The 19,805-nt window shown below is 44.2% G+C and overlaps 1 protein-coding gene across 4 annotated transcripts in view; it reads right to left on the reverse strand.

Moving 5' to 3' along the window:
- LOC140205944 (latent-transforming growth factor beta-binding protein 2-like) overlaps positions 1-19,805 on the reverse strand; it is a 496,450-nt gene that overhangs the window by 83,689 nt on the left and 392,956 nt on the right. For 3 of the 4 annotated variants that reach the window (XM_072273854.1, XM_072273844.1, XM_072273871.1), the window contains 2 exons: positions 19,282-19,404; positions 18,208-18,339 (listed from right to left, as the gene is read on the reverse strand). In XM_072273854.1, the coding sequence (XP_072129955.1) occupies positions 18,208-18,339; positions 19,282-19,404 (255 nt within the window). The remainder of the gene's footprint in view (positions 1-18,207; positions 18,340-19,281; positions 19,405-19,805) is intronic. The other variant, XM_072273862.1, reaches the window with a different exon arrangement.

A 19,805-nucleotide genomic window follows, 5' to 3' on the forward strand; every position in this document is an offset into this window, starting at 1 on the left:
TATTTTATATTTTCTCTCTATTTAGTAAATAGACTACCCTTTCATTTCCTCTGCCAAAGTACAGACTTTATACTTCCCGACACTGTTTTCCATCTGTCACCTCTTTGCCTATTCTCCTAATCTGTCTAAGTCATTCTATAGCCTCTCTACTTCCTCAAAACTAACTGCCCTTCCACCTATCTTCATATCATCTGCAAACTTTGCAAGAAAGCCATCTATTTCATCATCCGAATCATTGACACATTATGTAAAAAGAATCGGTCCCAATTACAGACCCCAGTAGAACACTAGTCACCAGCAGCCAAGCAGAAAAAGCCCCTTTATTCCCAATATTTGCCTCCTGCCAATCAGCCATTGCTTTATCCATGCTAGATTCTTTCCTGTAATATCATGCACTCATAGCGTGTTAAGCAGCCTCATGTGTGACACCTTGTCAAAGGACTTCTAAGAATCCAAGTATACAACATCAAGCAATTCTCCTTTGTGTATCCTGCTTGGTATTTCTTCAAAGAATTCCATCAGATTTGTCAATCAAGACTTTCCCTTGAGGAAACCATGGTGACTATGGCCTATTTTATCATGTGCCTCCAAGAACTCTGAGACCTCACCCTTAATAATCGACTCCAACATCTTCCCAACCACTGAGATCAGACTAACTGGCTTATAGTTTCCTTTCTTCTGCTTCTCCCCCTTCTTGAAGAGTGGAGTGACATTTGCAATTTTCCAGTCTTCCAGTACCATTCCAGAATCTAGTGCTACTTGAAAGATTATTACAAAGTAGAGAGGCTACAGAAGGACACAGACAGATTAGGAGAATATGCAAAAAAATGCAGATGGAATACAGTGTTAGGAAGTGTATGGTCATACATTTTGGGAGCAGCTGAAAGTCCTTGATATATTAGCGCTGCTTTGTCTGGATCCCGTTTGAGAAGGGTGGAGTTTCAATTCTTGTCGGGACAAATACTCCTATTGTGAGGAGGCTAATGGAAGCCTGCAAGGACAGAGTTGGAGGGCGCTTTCTGAAAATATTGGCCATTCACCCACTGTTTCGAGCTGCTTTTGAGGAAGGGCATGTCCGCACTGGGCCGGATAACAAGCTTCGGCAAGGACTATGTGGTTCACCAAATCAAAACCAGTCGTGTTACAGCCTGGGGAAGTAGCGAGTGTGATGGGAAATTCCAAATTTCCCAGAATGCCTGAGGCCGAGGCCCTCTTGGTGGATGCTCCGGAAGACCACAAAGAGGAGTCAGGCTTACCTGCTGGGGTACTGGTGAGGTCCAAACTGTAGAAGCCCTTGGTTGTACAGGTGAACAGGATGGCAGTGATTGTCAGGAACACTATGAAGAGGGAGGTCACCTTCAAATGGGGGATGCCCCTGGTACACCTCTTCCCGGTGACGGTAATGTCTAGTGTCCCTGTGAAACAAGCTGGGGAGAAACTCTCTCCAAAAAAGGGAAAGTTGACTGCTGAGTCATTTAACTTTGGGGACTCCCTGGTACCTGCAGTTTGGAACAGAGGATGGTAGGGAAGATATTGAAAGTAGAAGGTGTTTTTTCTACTGCCGAGTTTGATGTGGGTTGTTCCAAGAGCATTCACCATACCATCCGGGTGACTGAGGACATTCCGTTCAGAGAAAGGTCATGGCAACTGACACCTGCAGAAGTGGAAGACGTTTGGCAGCATTTGTGTAAGTTGAAGGAAACTGGGATCAGCATCGAATTCCGAAGCCCCTGTGCATCTCCAATAGTAGTGGCCAGGAAGAAGAATGGGAAGGTACAGGTATGTGTAGACTATAGGACACTGAACAGGTGTACCGACCCTGTCCAGTATATGGTCCTGAGGATCAAAGAAGTGTTGGCCTTTCTGAGTGGTGCGAAGTGATTCATTGTGCTGGACTTGAGGAATGGGTACTACCAGATCCCTATGAGTGAGGCTGACAAAGAGGAGATGGCATTTATATGTCCACTGGGATTCTTCCAGTTTGAAAGGATGCCCCAGGGCATATTGGGCACCTTTGCGACTTTCCAGCATGTCATGGAGAAACGGTGGGGGTTATGAACTTGCTTGAGGTACTGGTGTATCGGGATGATCTCATAGAGTTCGGGTCCACCTTGGAGGAACATGAAGCAAGGCTACTTTAGATACTGGGCCACCTGAAAGCTGAAGGGTTAAAACTTTCCCTGGACAAATGCCAGCTCTGCAAGGCATCTGTCAACTATGTTGGGCACATAGTCTCATACTGTGGAGTAGTTACAGATCCATCTAAGATAGAGGTGGTGACCCCATGGCCAAGGCGCCAGACTGTGAGCGCTTTATGTTCATTCCTTGGGTTTTGTGGCTATTATCGAAGGTTCGTGAAGGACTACGTGAAAGTGTGATCAGCTTCTGTGCGGTTACCTCCTTTGGGGAAGAAAGGGAAGAGAACAAAAGGAGAGGAGGGTAAAGATTATCTTGGCCCTTCAGAGCGAGGTGGGATGTGAAATGTGAAGAGGCTTTTCAGTCACTGAAGGAGCTGCTGACAAAAGCAGCTGTGCTTGCTTTTGCAGACCCCCAATTGCCGTATCTACGGCATACGGATACAAGCAGAGAGGGCTTACGGGGTGTCCTGTATCAGGATCAGGGCACCGGGTTGAGACCTGTTGCATTTGTCAGCCAGAGTCTGTCACCCTCTGAGAAAAACCATCCCTCACACAAGTTAGAGTTCCTGGCATTGAAATTGGCTGTGGTGTATAAGTGACTACCTCTATGATGCCAAGTTTGAGGTGAGGACAGACAACAGTCTCCTAACTTATATCCTGTCCTAAGTGAAATTGGACACCACAGGCCATCGGTACTTGGCGGCGTTGTCTGTCTACAATTTCAGTCTGAAGGACTGGCCGGAAAGCAGAAACATTGATGCCGATGCATTGTTCTGACGTTCTCATGATGGGTTGGACGGGGACGGAGAGTGGGAGAGCATTCCTGTCCCGGGTGTGAAAGTCATGTGCTAGTTTTCCATCATGGTGAAGGCAGAGGAAAGTCAAGGGCAGGATCGAGCGGTAGATCAATTGGGAGCTTCTGATGGCGCAATTCCACAAGATTACTGCAACCTGACTGCTCTGAAGACAGACCAGTTGCCGGAATTATGTCCTGGGGAAGTGGCAGCTGCTCAGAGAGATGACCTGGGCATTGGTACCATTTGGTCAGCGGTCAAAAAAGGAGAGATGGCCCAAGCGGAGAGGATGAAACACACTGTGGTGTCTAAAGAACAGCCTAGATTGGAGTTGAGGAAGTAGATCCTACATTGGGTCATGTCACCTCTGGACTGGCCTCAGCGTTCTCAGCTGGTTTTGCCTGAGAAGTATCAGAGGATTGTGTTGAAGTCGCTTCATGATGATTCTGGCCATTTGGGGGTTGACAAGACCCATGGATTGCTCAAAGATCGGTTCTTCTGGCCCCGGATGAGGCCAGGGTCGAGGAGTGCTGCAAGTCATATATTCGATGTACACAGAGGAAAAGGCTGCTCATAGGGCCACTCTGTTGTCCCACTTGCAGGGTTCAGGGCCCCTTGACCAGGTGTGTATGGATTTCCTGTCAATAGAGCCAGATGCCAGCAACATGGTGAATATCTTGGTCATTACGGATCACTACACCAGATATGCGCAAGCTTTCCCTACCAAGGATCAGAGGGCGTCCACGGTGGCCAAAGTGTTATGGGAGAAGTATTTCATTTATTATGGCCTTCCCAGGCAGACACCAACACCCAGGCAGACACCAACAGAATCAACAAACTCATTCGTAAGGCCAGCGATGTTGTGGGGATGGAAATGGACTCTCTGACGGTGGTGTCTGAAAAGAGGATGCTGTCCAAGTTGCATGCCATCTTGGACAATGTCTCCCATCCACTACATAATGTACTGGTTGGGTACAGGAGTACTTTCAGCCAGAGACTCATTCCACCGAGATGCAACACTGAGCTTCATAGGAAGTCATTCCTGCCTGTGGCCATCAAACTTTACAACTCCTCCCTTGGAGGGTCAGACACCCTGAGCCAATAGGCTGGTCCTGGACATTTCCTGGCATAATTTTCATAATACTATTTAACTATTTATCGTTTTATTACTATTTAATTATTTATGGTGCAACTGTAACAAAACCAATTTCCCCCGGGATCAATAAAGTATGACTATGACTACTATGACTATACATAGTTATCTGGGACGGGATTTCGAGAGTAGGCTCATATATGAGTTACTGAGCATGCTTGGAGACGAGAAGTTGAGGACTATGCCTTATCACCTGCAGGGTGATCTCAGCCCAAGAGGTTTAAGCGGACCTTGCTAGACATGCTCAGAACCTTGGAGATCAGCAAAAAGAACAAGTGAAGTCAACATATTGGACATCTGTTCCACTGCTACAACTATACGTGAAATGATGCTACCAGGTACTTGCAAGGTTGCCCATCAGCCTCTGTTTTGGGAGCGAGGAAGATCTACAACTGAAGACTTATCTTAAGTATGTGTCTGATATGAGAAGGGAGCTGAAAAAGGCTTATGAATTAGTTGAGGTCGCGGCTGCCAAGCAGAATCAAGGAAAAAAGAGGAGGTATGATCAAAATGGGGTGGGAGAGTGCCTCAATCTCATGAGTTTGGTGGGGCTGGAGGTTGTTTTCCCCAGACTTATGCAGCCAAAAAAACCAAGGGGTTTCATTTACTTACATTTTTCCTTGTAAGTACAATATTCCAACTTCAACATAACATTCCAATTCCTGTACTCAATACTTTAATTTATGAAGGCCAACATACCAAAGTCTCTTCATGACCCATCTGCCTATGACGCCATTCTCCAGGAGTTATGGATCTGTTTCCTCAGATCCCTCTGTTCTACCACACTCCGCAGTGTCCTACTACCTACGTAGTATGTCCTACATGGGCTTGTCTTCCAAATGTGCAATACCTCATGCTTATCTGTATTAGGTTCTTTCTGCCATTTTACAGACCATTTTTCCAACTGTTCCCGATCCCACTGCAATCTTTGATAGACTTCCTCGCTTACCTAATCTTGGTGGCATTAGCATATTTGCTGTTCCAATTTACTGCATTATCATCTAGGTCATTGATATAGATGACAAACAACAAATGGACCCAGCACCAATCCCTGCAACACACTACTAGTCACAAGTCTCCAGTCAGAGGCAACCATCTGCTACCAATCTTTGGCTTCTCCCACAAATCCGATATTTAATCCAATTTACTATTTCAACCTGAATACCAAGTGACTGAACCTTCACCTTCTGGACCAACGTCCCACGTGGGACCTTGTCAAAGGCCTTGCTAAAGGCCTAATAGACCCCGTGTACTCTGCTGGAATTGGAGGAGTAGATGTGTAGAGATCGTGGATAGTTTGTGGGAGATTTCAACTTCCCTACATTGGGAATTAGGAAGGCAAAAAGAGGATAAGAAAAGCATCTGCCAGGTGAGAGGAGCCAAAATCGTAGAAGATTCTTTAAGTATATTAAGTGTCAAAGATTGGCTACGGAAGAATCCATCCCTTAAAGATCAGCATTGCTGTCTGTGTGTGGATGCCAAAGAAATGGAAGAGATTTTTTTTCATGAATATTTCTCTTTAGTGTTTACTATGGAGAAAGTGAAAGAAGCTAAGGAAATGAGGGCAATGACCGGTGATGTCTTGGAAAACATAGTGATTAGCAGGGAAGAGGTATTGGAGGCCGTAAACTACATTAAGATGGATAAATACCCAAGGCCTGTCTTGGTGCACTCCCAGACATTGAGGAAAAGAAAATTTAATGGCCTTGGAGAAATTTTTATTTCAATTCTGGCCACAGGTGCCATTCTGGAGGATGGAAGTGGCTAATATGGCACCACTTTTAAAAAGATAGAAAAACAAGTTATTGAACTATAGGTTGGTGAGTCTGACATCAGTGATGGGTAAGTTGCTGGAGAGGATAATGAGGGACAGAATGTATCAACATTTGAAGAGGCAAGGTCTGATTTGGGGCCATTAGTATGGTTTTGTACATAGGGGGTGGTGTCTGAAAAATTCCTTGGAGTTCTTCGAAGAGGTAACTAAAAGAGTAGATGAGAGTAAGACAGTGGATGTTGTCTATATGGCCTTTGTCAAGGTCCCTCATGGCATGCTAGTCTGGAAGATTAGTTTCCTGGATCCAGAGGGAGGTAGTTGACTGGATTCATAATTAGCTCAGTCTAATGAAGCAAGGGGCTGATAGCTGAAAGTTATTTCTCGAACTGGGGGCATGTCTGGTGATGTGCCATAAGGGTTGATGCTGGGACCCTTGTTTTTAATTTATATAAACAATATGAATATACAAAGCATAGGTAGTAGGCTTGTAGGTGATACCTGAAATAGATGGTGTTCTAGATACCGTATGGGGATATGAAAAAAATTACAGAGTGATCTTGAACAACTAGGTGTTGTATGTGGGCTGAGGATTAACAAAAGGCTTTCAGTCCAGAAATGTGAGGTACTGCATTTCGGGAAATTAAAACAGGGTAGGTCTTCCACAGTGAATGGTAGGTCCTTAGGAGTGTTATGCAACAATGACCTTGGAGTACAAAAGCGTAGTCTGCGGAAAGCAACATCTCAGGTAGGCAGGGTGGTGAAGAAGGCATTTGCACACTGGCCTTCCAACAATCAGGACACTAAGTACAGGAGTTGGGAAGTTGTGTTACAGTTATAGAAGATGTTGGTGAGGCCTCACATGGAGTACTGTGTACGGTCTTAATTACCTTGTTATAGGAAAGATGCTATTAAATCAGAAAGCTTTCTCAGGATGTTACTTGGACTCGGGGTCCAAGTTACTGGAAAGGTTGTGTAGACTTTATTCCCTGAAATATAGGAGATTGAGGGGTGACCTGATAGAAGTAAACACAATCATGAGGACATAGACAGAATGAAAGCACAAAATCTTTTCCCCGGGAAGAGTGTGCTTAAAAACAAGAGGGTATAGGTTTAAAAGGCAAGATTTAAAAGAGACATTGTGCAGCTTCTTCACACAAAAGGTGCTGGGTATTTGCAATGAGCTGTGAGGAATAGTGCTTGAGATGTGCACAAGATGTGTTCTCATTGGAGAAAATCTAGAGGAGGTTTCTAAGGATAATTCTGGGAATGAAGGGATTAACATATGAGGACTCTTTGGCTGCTTTGCACCTGTACTCTTTGGGAAAAGAGGGGATCTCATCGAACCACATGTTGAAAGAACTAGATGGGGGGATGTAGAGGGGATGTTTTCTCTGGTGGGTGTATCTGGAACTAGAGGGCGAAGCCTCAAAATTGAGGAGGGACCCTTTAGAGTGGAGGTACAGAGGATTTTTTTTTTGCCAGAGAGTGGTGAATCTGTTGAATGCTCTGCCACAGACTGCGGTGGAGACCCAGATGGTGAGTATATTTAAGGTGAAAGTTGATAGTTTCTTGTTCGGTCAGGGCATTAAAGGAAATGGCAGAGCAGATTCAGCCTAATTCTGCTCCTACATCTTACGGTCTTATGAGCAAAGTTTAAAAGTAATCTAGACAAGTACACAGATAGGAAAGTTTTAGAAGGCTATGGGCTAAACACGGGCAGATAGGATGAGCTCATAGGGCAATGGTTGACATGGATAAGTTGGGTCAAAATGCAATACTGACTCTATAACGGTCAACTGTCCCCCTCTTGATAATAAATAGTAGCACCTGACAATAAAGAAAACCTGCTATTAAGCAAATTTTATGAATGCTGATTTTTTTTTCTTTGTACAGATTTGCAGTCTCTGTGGACATGACAGTCATTTGGAGAATTTTATGGTTAGTTACATCTGTCACCAGTAATTAGCAACGGAGAAATAAGGTTCAGTGGAGGTAGGGTACATGAGCCTCTTCACTCTTGCTCCCCAAACCTGAACTATCACACTCACCTCCCTTTTCAAGAACATCAACCAGACAGTGAACTATTGTACAGCTATGTGATTTATAATCTATAACTAAATTGTCCAATCCATATGACAAACTCATCGCTGTCTTTCAGTGTCTTTCTGTTTGTAATCTGTAGTTGCACACTCAGAGCTTTATCAGGGAAAGCCATTACCAGGATGACTGGGGAAAAGATTTAAAGCCTATATAAAAAAAATACATTGTTCTTGGGGTCTAGCTATCACATCACACCAGACAAGACCCAAGATGCAAACTGTGCATTGAATCTGCTGAAACCATCCAGCACATAGTAGCAGGGTGCAAATGCAGGCAGGGACAGCATACACTGAATGACACAATCAAGTTGCAGGAATTGTGTACAGGAACATCCGCTCTGAGTATGGATTGGACACTCCCAAGTCCAAATGGAAACCACCCGAGAAGGTAGTGGAGAAAGTCCTGTGGGACTTCCAAATACAGACTGATAAGCAGGTAATGGCCAACCAGCCAGACATAGTAACGCTGGACAAGGAACAGAAGAAAGCAATAGTAATAGATGTGGCAATTGCAAATGACAGTAATATCAGGAAGAAAGAATATGAGAAAATGGAGAAATAACAGGACTTGAAAGAGCAGATATAAAAGATGTGCAAGATTAAACCCAGAGTAATCCCAATGGTGATAGGAGCATTTGGAGCTGTGACACTTGGACTGGGAGATTGGCTCCAACAAATCACAGGAACAACATCTGGGATCTCAGTGCAGAAGAGCGCACTACTAGGAACAGCAAGGATACTGCGCTGAACTTTTAAGCTCCCAGGCCTCTGGTGGAGGACCCACGATTGAGAGAAAAATGCACATACACATCACCCATAAGGGATGAGGGGAAAAAATAAATTAATTAATTATTTGAAATATATTTTTTATATATATATATATATATATATAAAATAAAAAAAAAAACAACTCACTGATTTACGAATATCAGGTCCACTACTACTCAAAGTGGAGAAACAGCATTCACAATAATATTAAAATCATCAAGATCCTGTGGTTGTGGCAAAAGAAGCCAGCCACCCTTCAACCTGTACACCAACCAATCCCATCAACCACTATCTGCTCTATATAAGGAAGAGTCTGCTGTTTCCACATATGCCTTATTAAGGATCCATAAAATCTGAGTGGAAGTTATTTTCAATTCTATGAGTACTTAAAATGGGAAAATTCTAGAGACTTAGTTGAATTCTCAGAATTTAGTTATGTAACCATTTGGAAGAGGGAGTAGTGAAGTGATTAAGAGTAAATGATTATAATGCACTTAAACTATCATATACACAAATGTTCCATTGCGTTCCTTGAGAAAGTTCATGTCTTTGACACCAGCCCATATCACCAATGACGTTTAACTGCCCTCTGAATATCTTGGAATTAAACAGTAAAGGATATATGCAAACACGAGGAACTCTGCAGATGCTGGAAATTCAAGCAACACACATTAAAGTTGCTGGTGAACGCAGTAGGCCAGGCAGCATCTGTAGGAAGAGGTGCAGTCGACGTTTCAGGCCGAGACCCTTCGTCAGGACTAACTGAAGGAAGAGTGAGTAACGGATTTGAAAGTTGGAGGGGGAGGGAGAGATCCAAAATGATAGGAGAAGACAGGAGGGGGAGGGATAGAGCCAAGAGCTGGACAGGTGATAGGCAAAAGGGGATACAAGAGGATCATGGGACAGGAGGTCCGGGAAGAAAGACGGGGGGGGGGGGAACCAGAGGATGGGCAAGAGGTATATTCAGAGGGACAGAGGGAGAAAAAGGAGAGTGAGAGAAAGAATGTGTGCATAAAAATAAGTAACAGATGGGGTACGAGGGGGAGGTGGGGCCTTAGCGGAAGTTAGAGAAGTCGATGTTCATGCCATCAGGTTGGAAGCTACCCAGACGGAATATAAGGTGTTGTTCCTCCAACCTGAGTGTGATTTCATCTTTACAGTAGAGGAGGCCGTGGATAGACATGTCAGAATGGGAATGGGATGTGGAATTAAAATGTGTGGCCACTGGGAGATCCTGCTTTCTCTGGCGGACAGAATGTAGATATTCAGCAAAGCGGTCTCCCAGTCTGCTTCGGGTCTTGCCAATATATACCGGACGCAGTATATCACCCCAGTCGACTCACAGGTGAAGTGTTGCCTCACCTGGAAGGACTGTTTGGGGCCCTGAATGGTGGTAAGGGAGTGTAAGGGCATGTGTAGCACTTGTTCCGCTTACACGGATAAGTGCCAGGAGGGAGATCAGTGGGGAGGGATGGGGGGGGGGACGAATGGACAAGAGAGTTGCGTAGGGAGCGATGAGGTATTAACCAATTTAAAAATTTCATTTCAAGTGTCCTCAGAAATTGAATTCTGTAAATCTTGTTCCCAAAGATTTTTAATTTTATCTAAAGGAATATTTCTCATTCCCAGCAACGTACCATAAATATTAGACATAGATGCATTATGGAAGGGTTTCAAATTAAAATTATATCAAGTAAATTTTTATCTGAACTTTTAGGAAACGTATGTACTTGAGAACGCAAGAAGTCTCTAATTTGTAAATATCGAAAAAAGTGAGTTCTCAGTAGGCTATACTTAACTGACAGTTGTTCAAATGAAGAGAGACTATCTCCAACAAATAAATCATGAAAACATTTAACACCCTGTAGATGCGCTGATATGCAATAAGTGAAAGCAACACACTGAGTCGAGCAGGGTCTGGTTGAACTGTTTACTGTTTAAATCCGCGTGCGCTTAAATGCCCGCTCCCAGCATCCCCTGCTCTTTGCAGGGTGGAAGTGAGGTTGGCTTCTGGGCCGAAGTCTGCCCTGCACTCAGAGCCTTCTCGGTTGCCGCTGGCTGCGGACTCGCCCGCGACTGCTGGAGACGGTTTGCTTGCCGCGTGGGCGAGCTGCCACATGACCCCCCCCCCCCCCACCCAGAACCAGCGCTAGGAGGTGCAGAGTCTACAGCCTGCACACTGTCAGTTCTTTTAGGTGGCCGGCCTCGTCGTCGTGGGGGTGGCACCGCAACCGGGCGTTCAAGGTCTAGATGTGCCTGTTTGAGACGGCCAATGGTAAAAGTCTCTTCATGGCCGCCGATGTGGAGAACGCAGGTCGTCCCATTATGGCGCACCACCTTATAAGGTCCTTTGTATGGTCGCTGCAGGGGTGGTCTGCGTGTGCTTCGGCGAACAAAAACATACTTGCTCTGTTGTAGGTCCTTGGGCATGAAAGAGGGTGCTGTTCTGTGATGGGACGTTGAGACTGGGGCAAGTGTTTCAAGCCGCTCCCAGAGTTTAGTTAGGACCGCCATAGGTGTGTCCTTTTGGCCATGGGGTGCTGGTATAAACTCACCAGGAACTGTGAGCGGGGCACCGTAAACAAGTTCAGCCGATGATGTGGCCAGGTCCTCCTTGGGTGCCGTGCGGATGCCAAGCAGCACCCAGGGGAGTTCGTCAACCCAGTCTGGCCCTCGGAGGCGTGCCATCAGGGTTGACTTCAAGTGCCTGTGGAAACGTTCCGCCAGGCCATTGGGGACTGCAGGTGGTAAGCAGTCGTTCGGTGGAGCTAGGTTCCGAGGACTTGTGCCAGTGCAGATCACAAAGCCGATGTGAACTGCACACCCGTCTGAAGTGACGTGGGCTGGGAGTCCGAACCGTGCCACCCAGATGGTAATCAGGGCTCTGGCACATGTCTCCGTGGCTGTGTCAGCGAGTGGGATAGCTTCCAGCCACCTCATGAACCTGTCCACCATGGTGAACAGGTATCTCGCTCCTCTCGAAACCTACAGTGGGCTGACGATGTCCACATGGACATGTTCAAACCTCCTATGTGTCAGCTGGAAGGGTTGCAGTGGGGCCTTCATGTGCCTCTGGATTTTGGAGGTTTGACAGTGTGTGCATGTCCTGGCCCAGTGCCCGACCTGCTTGTGTAGGTCGTGCCACACAAACCTGTCTGCGATCAGCCGGATGGTCACCCGGATGGAAGGGTGGGCTAAACTGTGCAAGCTGTCGAAAACCCGGCGCCCCCAAGCAGTCGGGACAATGGGCTGAGGTTGCCCGGTGGACACATCGCAAAGGAGCTCATTACCTTCAGGCCCAATGGGTATGTCTTCGAGGTGGAGTCCTGAGACTGCGGTTCAGTATGCCGGCATCTCGCTGTCCAGTCGTTGCGCCTTAGCTAATGCTGCATAATCCACCCCCGGAGACAGAGAGTGCACTGATTGGACAGAGGTGTGTGACAGCGTGACGGCCACCACGTAGTTCTTCCCGGAGATGTGCTTGATCGTGGTGGTAAGCTCTGAGATGTACGACAGGTGGCATTGTTGGCAGCCTGACCATGGGTCCGGCACTTTGGCAAACGTGAAAGTGAGAGGCTTGTGGTCTGTGAAGACCGTGAACTCCTTCCCTTCCAGGAACTACCTGAAGTGCTGGATGGCAAGGTACAGGGCCAGCAGCTCCCTGTCAAAAGCGCTGTACTTAAGTTCCAGGGGTCGTAGGTGCTGGCTGAAAAAAGCGAGCAGTTTCCACTGGCCTTCGATGAGCTGCTCAAGCACGCCACCAACTGCCGCGTTGGAGGCATCTACGGTGTGGGCAGTGGGGATGTTGACCCAGGGGTGGACCAGGACCATGGCATTTGCTAATATGTTCTTGGCTTGTTCAAAAGCTGCTGTCGCCTCCTCTGTCCAGGTGACCTCTCTGACCTTGCCGGACATCAAGCCGAAAAGGGGCCGCATGATCTGGGCCACTGAGGGCAGGGAACGGTGGTGAAAGTTAACCATCCCAACAAATTCCTGCAGGCCTTTAACAGCGCTGGGTCTGGCAAATTGGCAGATGGCTTCAACTTTTGCTGGCAGGGGCACAGCTCCATGGTAGTCAACCCAGTGTCCCAAGAAGTCGATGGCAGGTAGGCCGAACTGGCACTTGGTGGGGTTGATAGCCAGACCATAGTCGCTTAGACAGCAGCAGAGCAGGCGTAAATGTGCTAGATGTTCCTGGTGGGAGTGACTGGCGATAGGTATGTCATCCAAGTAGATGAACAGAAAGCCCATATCTCGCCCTACTGCATCCATCAGGCGCTGGAACGTCATCACTTCGTTTTTGAGCCCGAACAGCAGCCTGAGGAACTCGAACAGGCCAAAGGAGGTAATGAGGGCCGCGTTGGGTACATCGTCTGGGTGGACTGGGATCTGATGATACCCTCGTACCAGGTCAACCTTCGAAAAGATGCGTGCCCCGTGCAGGTTGGCTGTAAAGTCCTGGATGTGCGGTACCAGATAGCGATCGGACGTGTTGGCGTCATTCAGCCTCCTATAGTTGCCGCACGGTCTCCACCCTCCCTCGGACTTGGGCACCATACGGAGTGGGGAGGCCCACGGGCTGTCGGAATGCCGCACAATCCCCATCTCCTCCATCTTCTTGAATTCCTCTTTTGCAAGGCAGAGCTTGTCGGGCGGAAGCCTGCGGGCCTGGGCATGAAGAGGAGGTCCCTGTGTGGGGATGTGGTGCATCAAACCGTGTTTGGGGTCTGTTGAGGAAAACTGCGGCATGATGATAGATGGGAACTCCGAGACCACTCTGGCGAACTCGTTGTCGGAATAAGTGACGGAGTCCAGGTGTGGGGCCGGTAACCTGGCCTCACCGAGGGAGAAAGTCTGGAACGTCTTCACATCGACCAATCGTTGTCCCTTCAAATCCACGAGCAGGCAATGCACGCGGAGGAAGTCCACACCCAGAAATGGCTGTGATACTGCAGCCAGCGTAAATGTCCATGTAAAGCGGATGGAACTGAACTTCAAGGGGATGGTTCTTGTGCTGTAGGGTGCGGATGGTGCTGCTGTTGGCTGCCGTAAGTTCCGGTCCTGTTCTTCTAGCTCAGGTATCATGGCTAGAGGGGGGTAGGACACTGATTTCCACCCCCCTGCCCACCAGGAATCTACGCCCGAAGTGCTTGTCCCAAACATAGAGGAGGCTATCACAGTGACCAGACGCCGTAGCCATCAGCGACGGCTGATCCTGGCGTTTCCCTGAAACGAGCATGGCGGTTGGCAGTGGCGGGCCCTGGAATCCCACCTTTGATGATAAAAACACCAAGACTCAGAAGTGGTGCCGTCCCTTGGTGTGAGTGTTACATTCCCTGCTGCTGGGGTGTGGGAGGGCTGGGCTTTCGACCGTGCTGCAGCACTAATTTCGATGGTGGTTCCGCCATTTTATTTGGCACGCCAAAGCACGTCTGCGCAGGCAGCCACCCTGCACGGGTCTCTGAAGTCTTCATCTGCTAGCAGGAGGCGGATGTCTTGTGGCATTTGCTCCAAGAAGACCTGTTCAAAAAACAGGCAAGACTTATGGCCGTCTGCCAGCGCTAGCATGTCGCTCATCAGGGCTGATGGCACGCGGTCGCCCAGGCCGTCCATATGCAGTAACCGTGCAGCAGGAGTTCACAGCGGGAGAGGCCAAATGTGCGGATTAACAGGGCCTTGAGTACCTTGTACCTGACTGTTGCCGGAGGCTGATGCAGAAAGTCGGTAACGCGGCCTGCTGTCTCCTGGTCGAGGGCGCACACCATGTAGTGATACTTGGTGGCATCTGAGACAATTTGCCTGATCTGGAACTGGGCCTCTGCTTGCTTGAACCTGACCAGGGGTTGAGTGGTCCAGAAGGTTGGCAGTTTAAGGGAAACTGCGTTCTGCATAGCCAAGTTGTTCATGCTGGGTCCAAATGCAGTTGGACCATCGGGGTCACCAATGTAGTCGCGCTGATACGCAATGAGTGAAAGCAACATATTAAATCGAGCAGGATCTGGTTGAACTGTTTACTGTTTAAATTTGCGCGTTCTTAAGTGCCCGCTCCCAGCATCTCCCGCTCTTTGCGGGGCAGAAGTGACGTCGGCTTTCAGGCCGAGGTCTGCCCCGCACTCAGAGCCCTCTCGGTTGCCACTGGCTGCGGACTCGCCCGCGACTGCTGGAGCCGGTTCGCTTGCCGTGTGGGCGAGCTGCCACAACCCAATCTATTCCACTCATTAAAAACTACATAGGACATAAAAATATAGGTTTAAAAAAAATAGTTAGAAAAAATGGGACTGGAAAGTAAAAAACTCAATAAACCAAAATATTTTCTAAATTGTACCAAAATCCTCAAAGTGTGTTTAGCTACAAAATTATCAGTTAAATTACTTAAAGGTAAAGGAATTGAGGATCCAAGAAGAGAAATGATAGAGAATTTATTAACAGAGTTAGCTTCTAAAGAAACCGGACAGTCCTCTCAATTATTATAATATAAGCAAAACGTAAGATACTGTATATTGACTGCCCAGTAATAAAACCTAAAATTGGGTAAGGCTAAACCTCCATTCTTTTTAGCTTTTTGAAGAGGAATTTTATTTAATCGAGAAATTTTACTTTTCCATACGTAAGAAGATATAACAGAATCCAAAGAATCAAATAGGATTTAGGAATAAAAATAGGTATGGCCTGAAATAAATACAAAAATTTAGGCAAAATATTCAATTTAATGGAATTGATTTGGCCAATCAACGATAAAGAGAGGGATGACCAATTTGAAAGTGCCTTCTTAACATAATTCAGAAGCGTAAAAAAAATTTTCTTTAAAAAGGAATTTATAATTCCTAGTAATTGTGACGCCCAAATAAGTAAATTGATTTCTTACAATCTCAAAAGAAAGGTTAGTATTAACTAATACCAAATTATTCAAAGGAAAAAGTTCACTTTTGTGAAAGTTAAGTTTATATCCAGAAAACTGACTAAAGCAGGAAAGTAGAGAAAGTATAGAAGACCAAGAAGACTCCACATTAGAAATGTAGAGCAAAAGGTCATCAGCATAAAGCAAAACTTTGTGGGTAATACCCCTCCTTAATATACCCGTAATATCATCAGATTCCTGGAAAGCAATAGCTAACGGTTCTAAGACCAAATCAAAAAGCAAAGGAATCAAAGGACAACCTTGTCCAGTTCCATGATAAAGTTTAAATGGTTTAGAGTACTGACAGTTAGTAAGAATCTGAGCAGAGGGAGATAAGTAATTTAATCTATTGAATAAAATCGGGCCCAAAGTTAAATTTTTCTAAAGTTTTAAATAAGTAATTCCATTCAACCCGATCAAAGGCTTTCTCAGCATCTAACGATATCACACATTCTGAAATCTCTTGAGAAAGAAAATAAATAACATTCAATAAATGATGAATATTAAAGTGGGAGTATCGATTTTTGATAAATCCAGTCTGATCATCAGAGATAATAGATGGCAAAATATTTTCAATCCTATGAACCAAAAGTTTAGATAAAATTTTAGTATCAACATTTAGTAAGGAAATAGGTCTATAAGAAGAGCTTTCAATTGGGTCCTTATTCTTTTTAAGAATAAGCGAAGTTAGAGGCTTCACAAAAAGATTGTGGCAACTTACTTAATTTAAAGGAGTTGGAAAGGACTGAATATAAACAAGGTATAAGCAAAAAGGAAAAAACCTTATAAAACTCTCCAGAAAATCCACCAGGACCTGGAGCCTTCTCTGAGTGCAAAGCATGAACAATCTTGGCAATTTCCTCATAGGATCATAGGTTGATCCAACAACTTTTGAGTATCATCAGAAAGTGTAGGAATGTTTAATCGATCTAAAAAATTATTCATTAGAGTATTATCTTTAGGAGGATCAGAACTATAAAGTTTAGAGTAGAATTCTCTAAAAGCATCGTTTATTTCTAAATGATCAGATGTTTTATCACCATTAGCTTTATTTTGACATTTAACTATAAAGGTCTTTAATTGGTTAGCTAAAAGTTTATCCGTTTCATCTCCAGGAACATAAAACTGACTTTTATCTTTTAAAAGTTGCATTTCAATTGGATAAGAGCAGATCCTATTTGGTTTTAATTTCAACACATCTTTTATATAAAACAGTATCTGGAGCCAAAGCATATTTTTGGTCTAATTGTTTCAACTAATTGGCTAATTCAATTCTCTCCTTATTAGCTTTTTTCTTATCACTTGCAGTAAAAGAAATAATTTGACCTCTAATATAAGCCTTAAAAGCATCCCATAAAATAAGACTAGACGTCTCTTCTAGTGTATCCTCTTCAAAAAAAAGAATAATTTGTCCCTCCAAAAATTTTTAAAAATCTTTATCTGATAACAAAGTTGGATTAAAACACGAGAATCTGTTTATTTGGGAGATACCTGGATGATTTAAAGATAAAAACACAGCAGCATGATCTGAAACAGCAATTTCTTTATATTCACAGGATCGAACTAATGGAAACAATTAGCTATCAACAAAAAAAAAAATCAATCCTGGAATACGTACGATGAACATGAGAAAAAATTGAGTACTCTTTATCTGTTGGATGCAAAAAATGCCAAACATCAACAATATCACATTTCATTAGAAAAGATTGGATAAAGGAGGCAGATCTACTACAAGTCAATTATTTAGAAGAAGAATGATTTAAACCAGGGCTGTACTGTGCTATGATTTATATTAACAGTTTGACACAAACTAGATGGGCCAATAGATCTGCTTCTAAGCTGTGGTGCTCTATTCAAGGATGATGCACAAGTCACCAGTGTGAAATTCTATTGGTGGAAGAACAATTTTTTAAGTGTTATAAAATTATGAATATTAACATGATCTGTTAAATGTAAGCATTTAATAACAAGAATGAAAGAGCTGTTTGCATTCTAGCTACTAGAATACTTTTCTACAGTACTGAAGCATGTTAAAGTTAGGTAATAATGACTTACTGTGCATATTAACTACCTAGGGTTGCAGATTAATTCCACCAATTCTCATACAGTTTATCCAATTTTTTTTAAGAACCAAGATGGCACACTTGTATACACTAACTGATATCAACAATGTATAATTACTCCTTTTAAAGAAACTGCAATGTAAGTTGAGAAGACAGTCTGTTTCAGAAGTAGTCCTTTGAAGGCAAGTTGCTATAGGAGGCGAAGTCATGGGGGATATGTTAAGATTCTTGATCAGTAAGGGTATCAAAGGTTATGGGGGGGCAGGCAGGGAAATGGGATTGAGAGGGATAATAAGTAAGCCACAATAGAATGGCCTAGCAAACTCAGTGCCTGAATGGCTAAATTTTGCTCCTATGTCTTGTGGTCTTGTGAAATCACTGGGTCAAACAAATGGTATATTCTTCAACCAAAAGGAGCTCCATTAACAATAATTCAAGGGTTAAAATTATTAAGTTAACAAACCATTATATAACTAAAATGTTCTGGATCCATCATCTAATTACTTGTAAGAGTACTTACCAATGCATTCCCCAATAGCTGTACGTTGGAATCCTGGCTGGCATCCCATAATGCATTGATAGGAACCAATAGTATTCTCACATTTCCAGATGCCACATAGAGAGCCAGCATATAAACTACACTCATCAATATCTAAGTAAATACAAGCAATAGGATGGAATATTTAGGAATACCATTCTAATATACCATAAGCTTGTATCTTCAAAAACACTGAGTTCTAATTTCTTTTCTTCCTCTGTCCCTCTCACTATAACTCCTTGCCTGCTCTCCATCCTCTGGGCTCCCCTCCCCCTTTCTTTCTCCCTAGACCTCCCGTCCCATGATCCTCTCCCTTCTCCAGCCTCGTATCCCTTTTGCCAATCAACTTTCCAGCTCTTAGCTCCATCCCTCCTCCTTCCATCTTCTCCTATCATTTCGGATCTCCCCCTCCCACTCCCACCTTTAAATCTCTTACTATCGCTTCTTTCAGTTAGTCCTGACGAAGGGTCTTGGCCCAAAGCATCGACTGTACCTCTTCCTATAGATGCTGCCTGGCCTGCTGTGTTCACCAGCACTTTTTGTGTGTGTTGCATGAAATATACTTTTAGGTATTCTAAATCCCTTGCAGATCTTCAGTGATTTTGCCTGTACTAAGTTGCTTGTGTGATGCTGCATGGTAGGTGTAGGGTCATCAGTGCATACTGTGAGGATTACAATTAAAGAAGACTGCCAAAGTGTTAGGCTATGCCTGAATTTACTCTTTTGGGGAATAATAGATTTAAAGTAAGAAGAGAGATAAATAGCACCAGATCTTAGATTGAACCTACATTCCTGGTGGCAAAATAGGTAGGCTATTGCTTTAAGCAGCCTGGGACAAAATTTTGTTGAATGCGTTACAGAGAAATAAAATGTAAAACCTTGCAGGTCTTCTTTTTTTCAAATTTTATTTTCTGTTGTTTTATAGGTTATGAGCTTGACATTCTTCGAGTCGTGCACTTTCCATGCACCTGTTATTTAATATATCCTAGATATTACAATCTGTATTGTATACTTTAATACCAAAATAAAGTTACCAATATTTTTCATGATTCTTACCAATACATTGTTCTGCTTCAGGTAAATGTGTAAACCCTGTCTGACATCTACATATATAGGATCCATCTGTATTTATGCATTGTCCACCTGAGCAATTAGTCTCCTCGTGGCATTCATCCACATCTGTAGGTTAAATAGAGCATAAAAAGAAAAAGCAAATAATTAGTGGATAGATAAAAATTAAATTTCTTACATAAATTGAATAGAAGGAAAACTATGGGCATATAATCTTGAAATAATCAAGAGTCCTTGCAGATCTGCTTAGTCAAAGTCAAGTTTATTATGATTCACAAGTGCAATGAAAAGTTTACTTGCAGCAGGATCACAGGCACATAACATCAAAAAGCAGCCTTCACAAGAAACATATATAGAGTATACACTTTTTATAGGAAAATACAATTAGAACAAAAAATATAAAGTTCATTTTAGCATGAGATGGTCAAAGTGGTTATGATGTTGCTCAAGAACTGAATGGTTGAAGGGAGGTGGCAGTTCTTGAACGCGATGGTGTGGGACTTCAGGCT

Source organism: Mobula birostris, chromosome 1 (genome assembly GCF_030028105.1).
Source record: "Mobula birostris isolate sMobBir1 chromosome 1, sMobBir1.hap1, whole genome shotgun sequence".
Taxonomy (NCBI): domain Eukaryota; kingdom Metazoa; phylum Chordata; class Chondrichthyes; order Myliobatiformes; family Myliobatidae; genus Mobula; species Mobula birostris.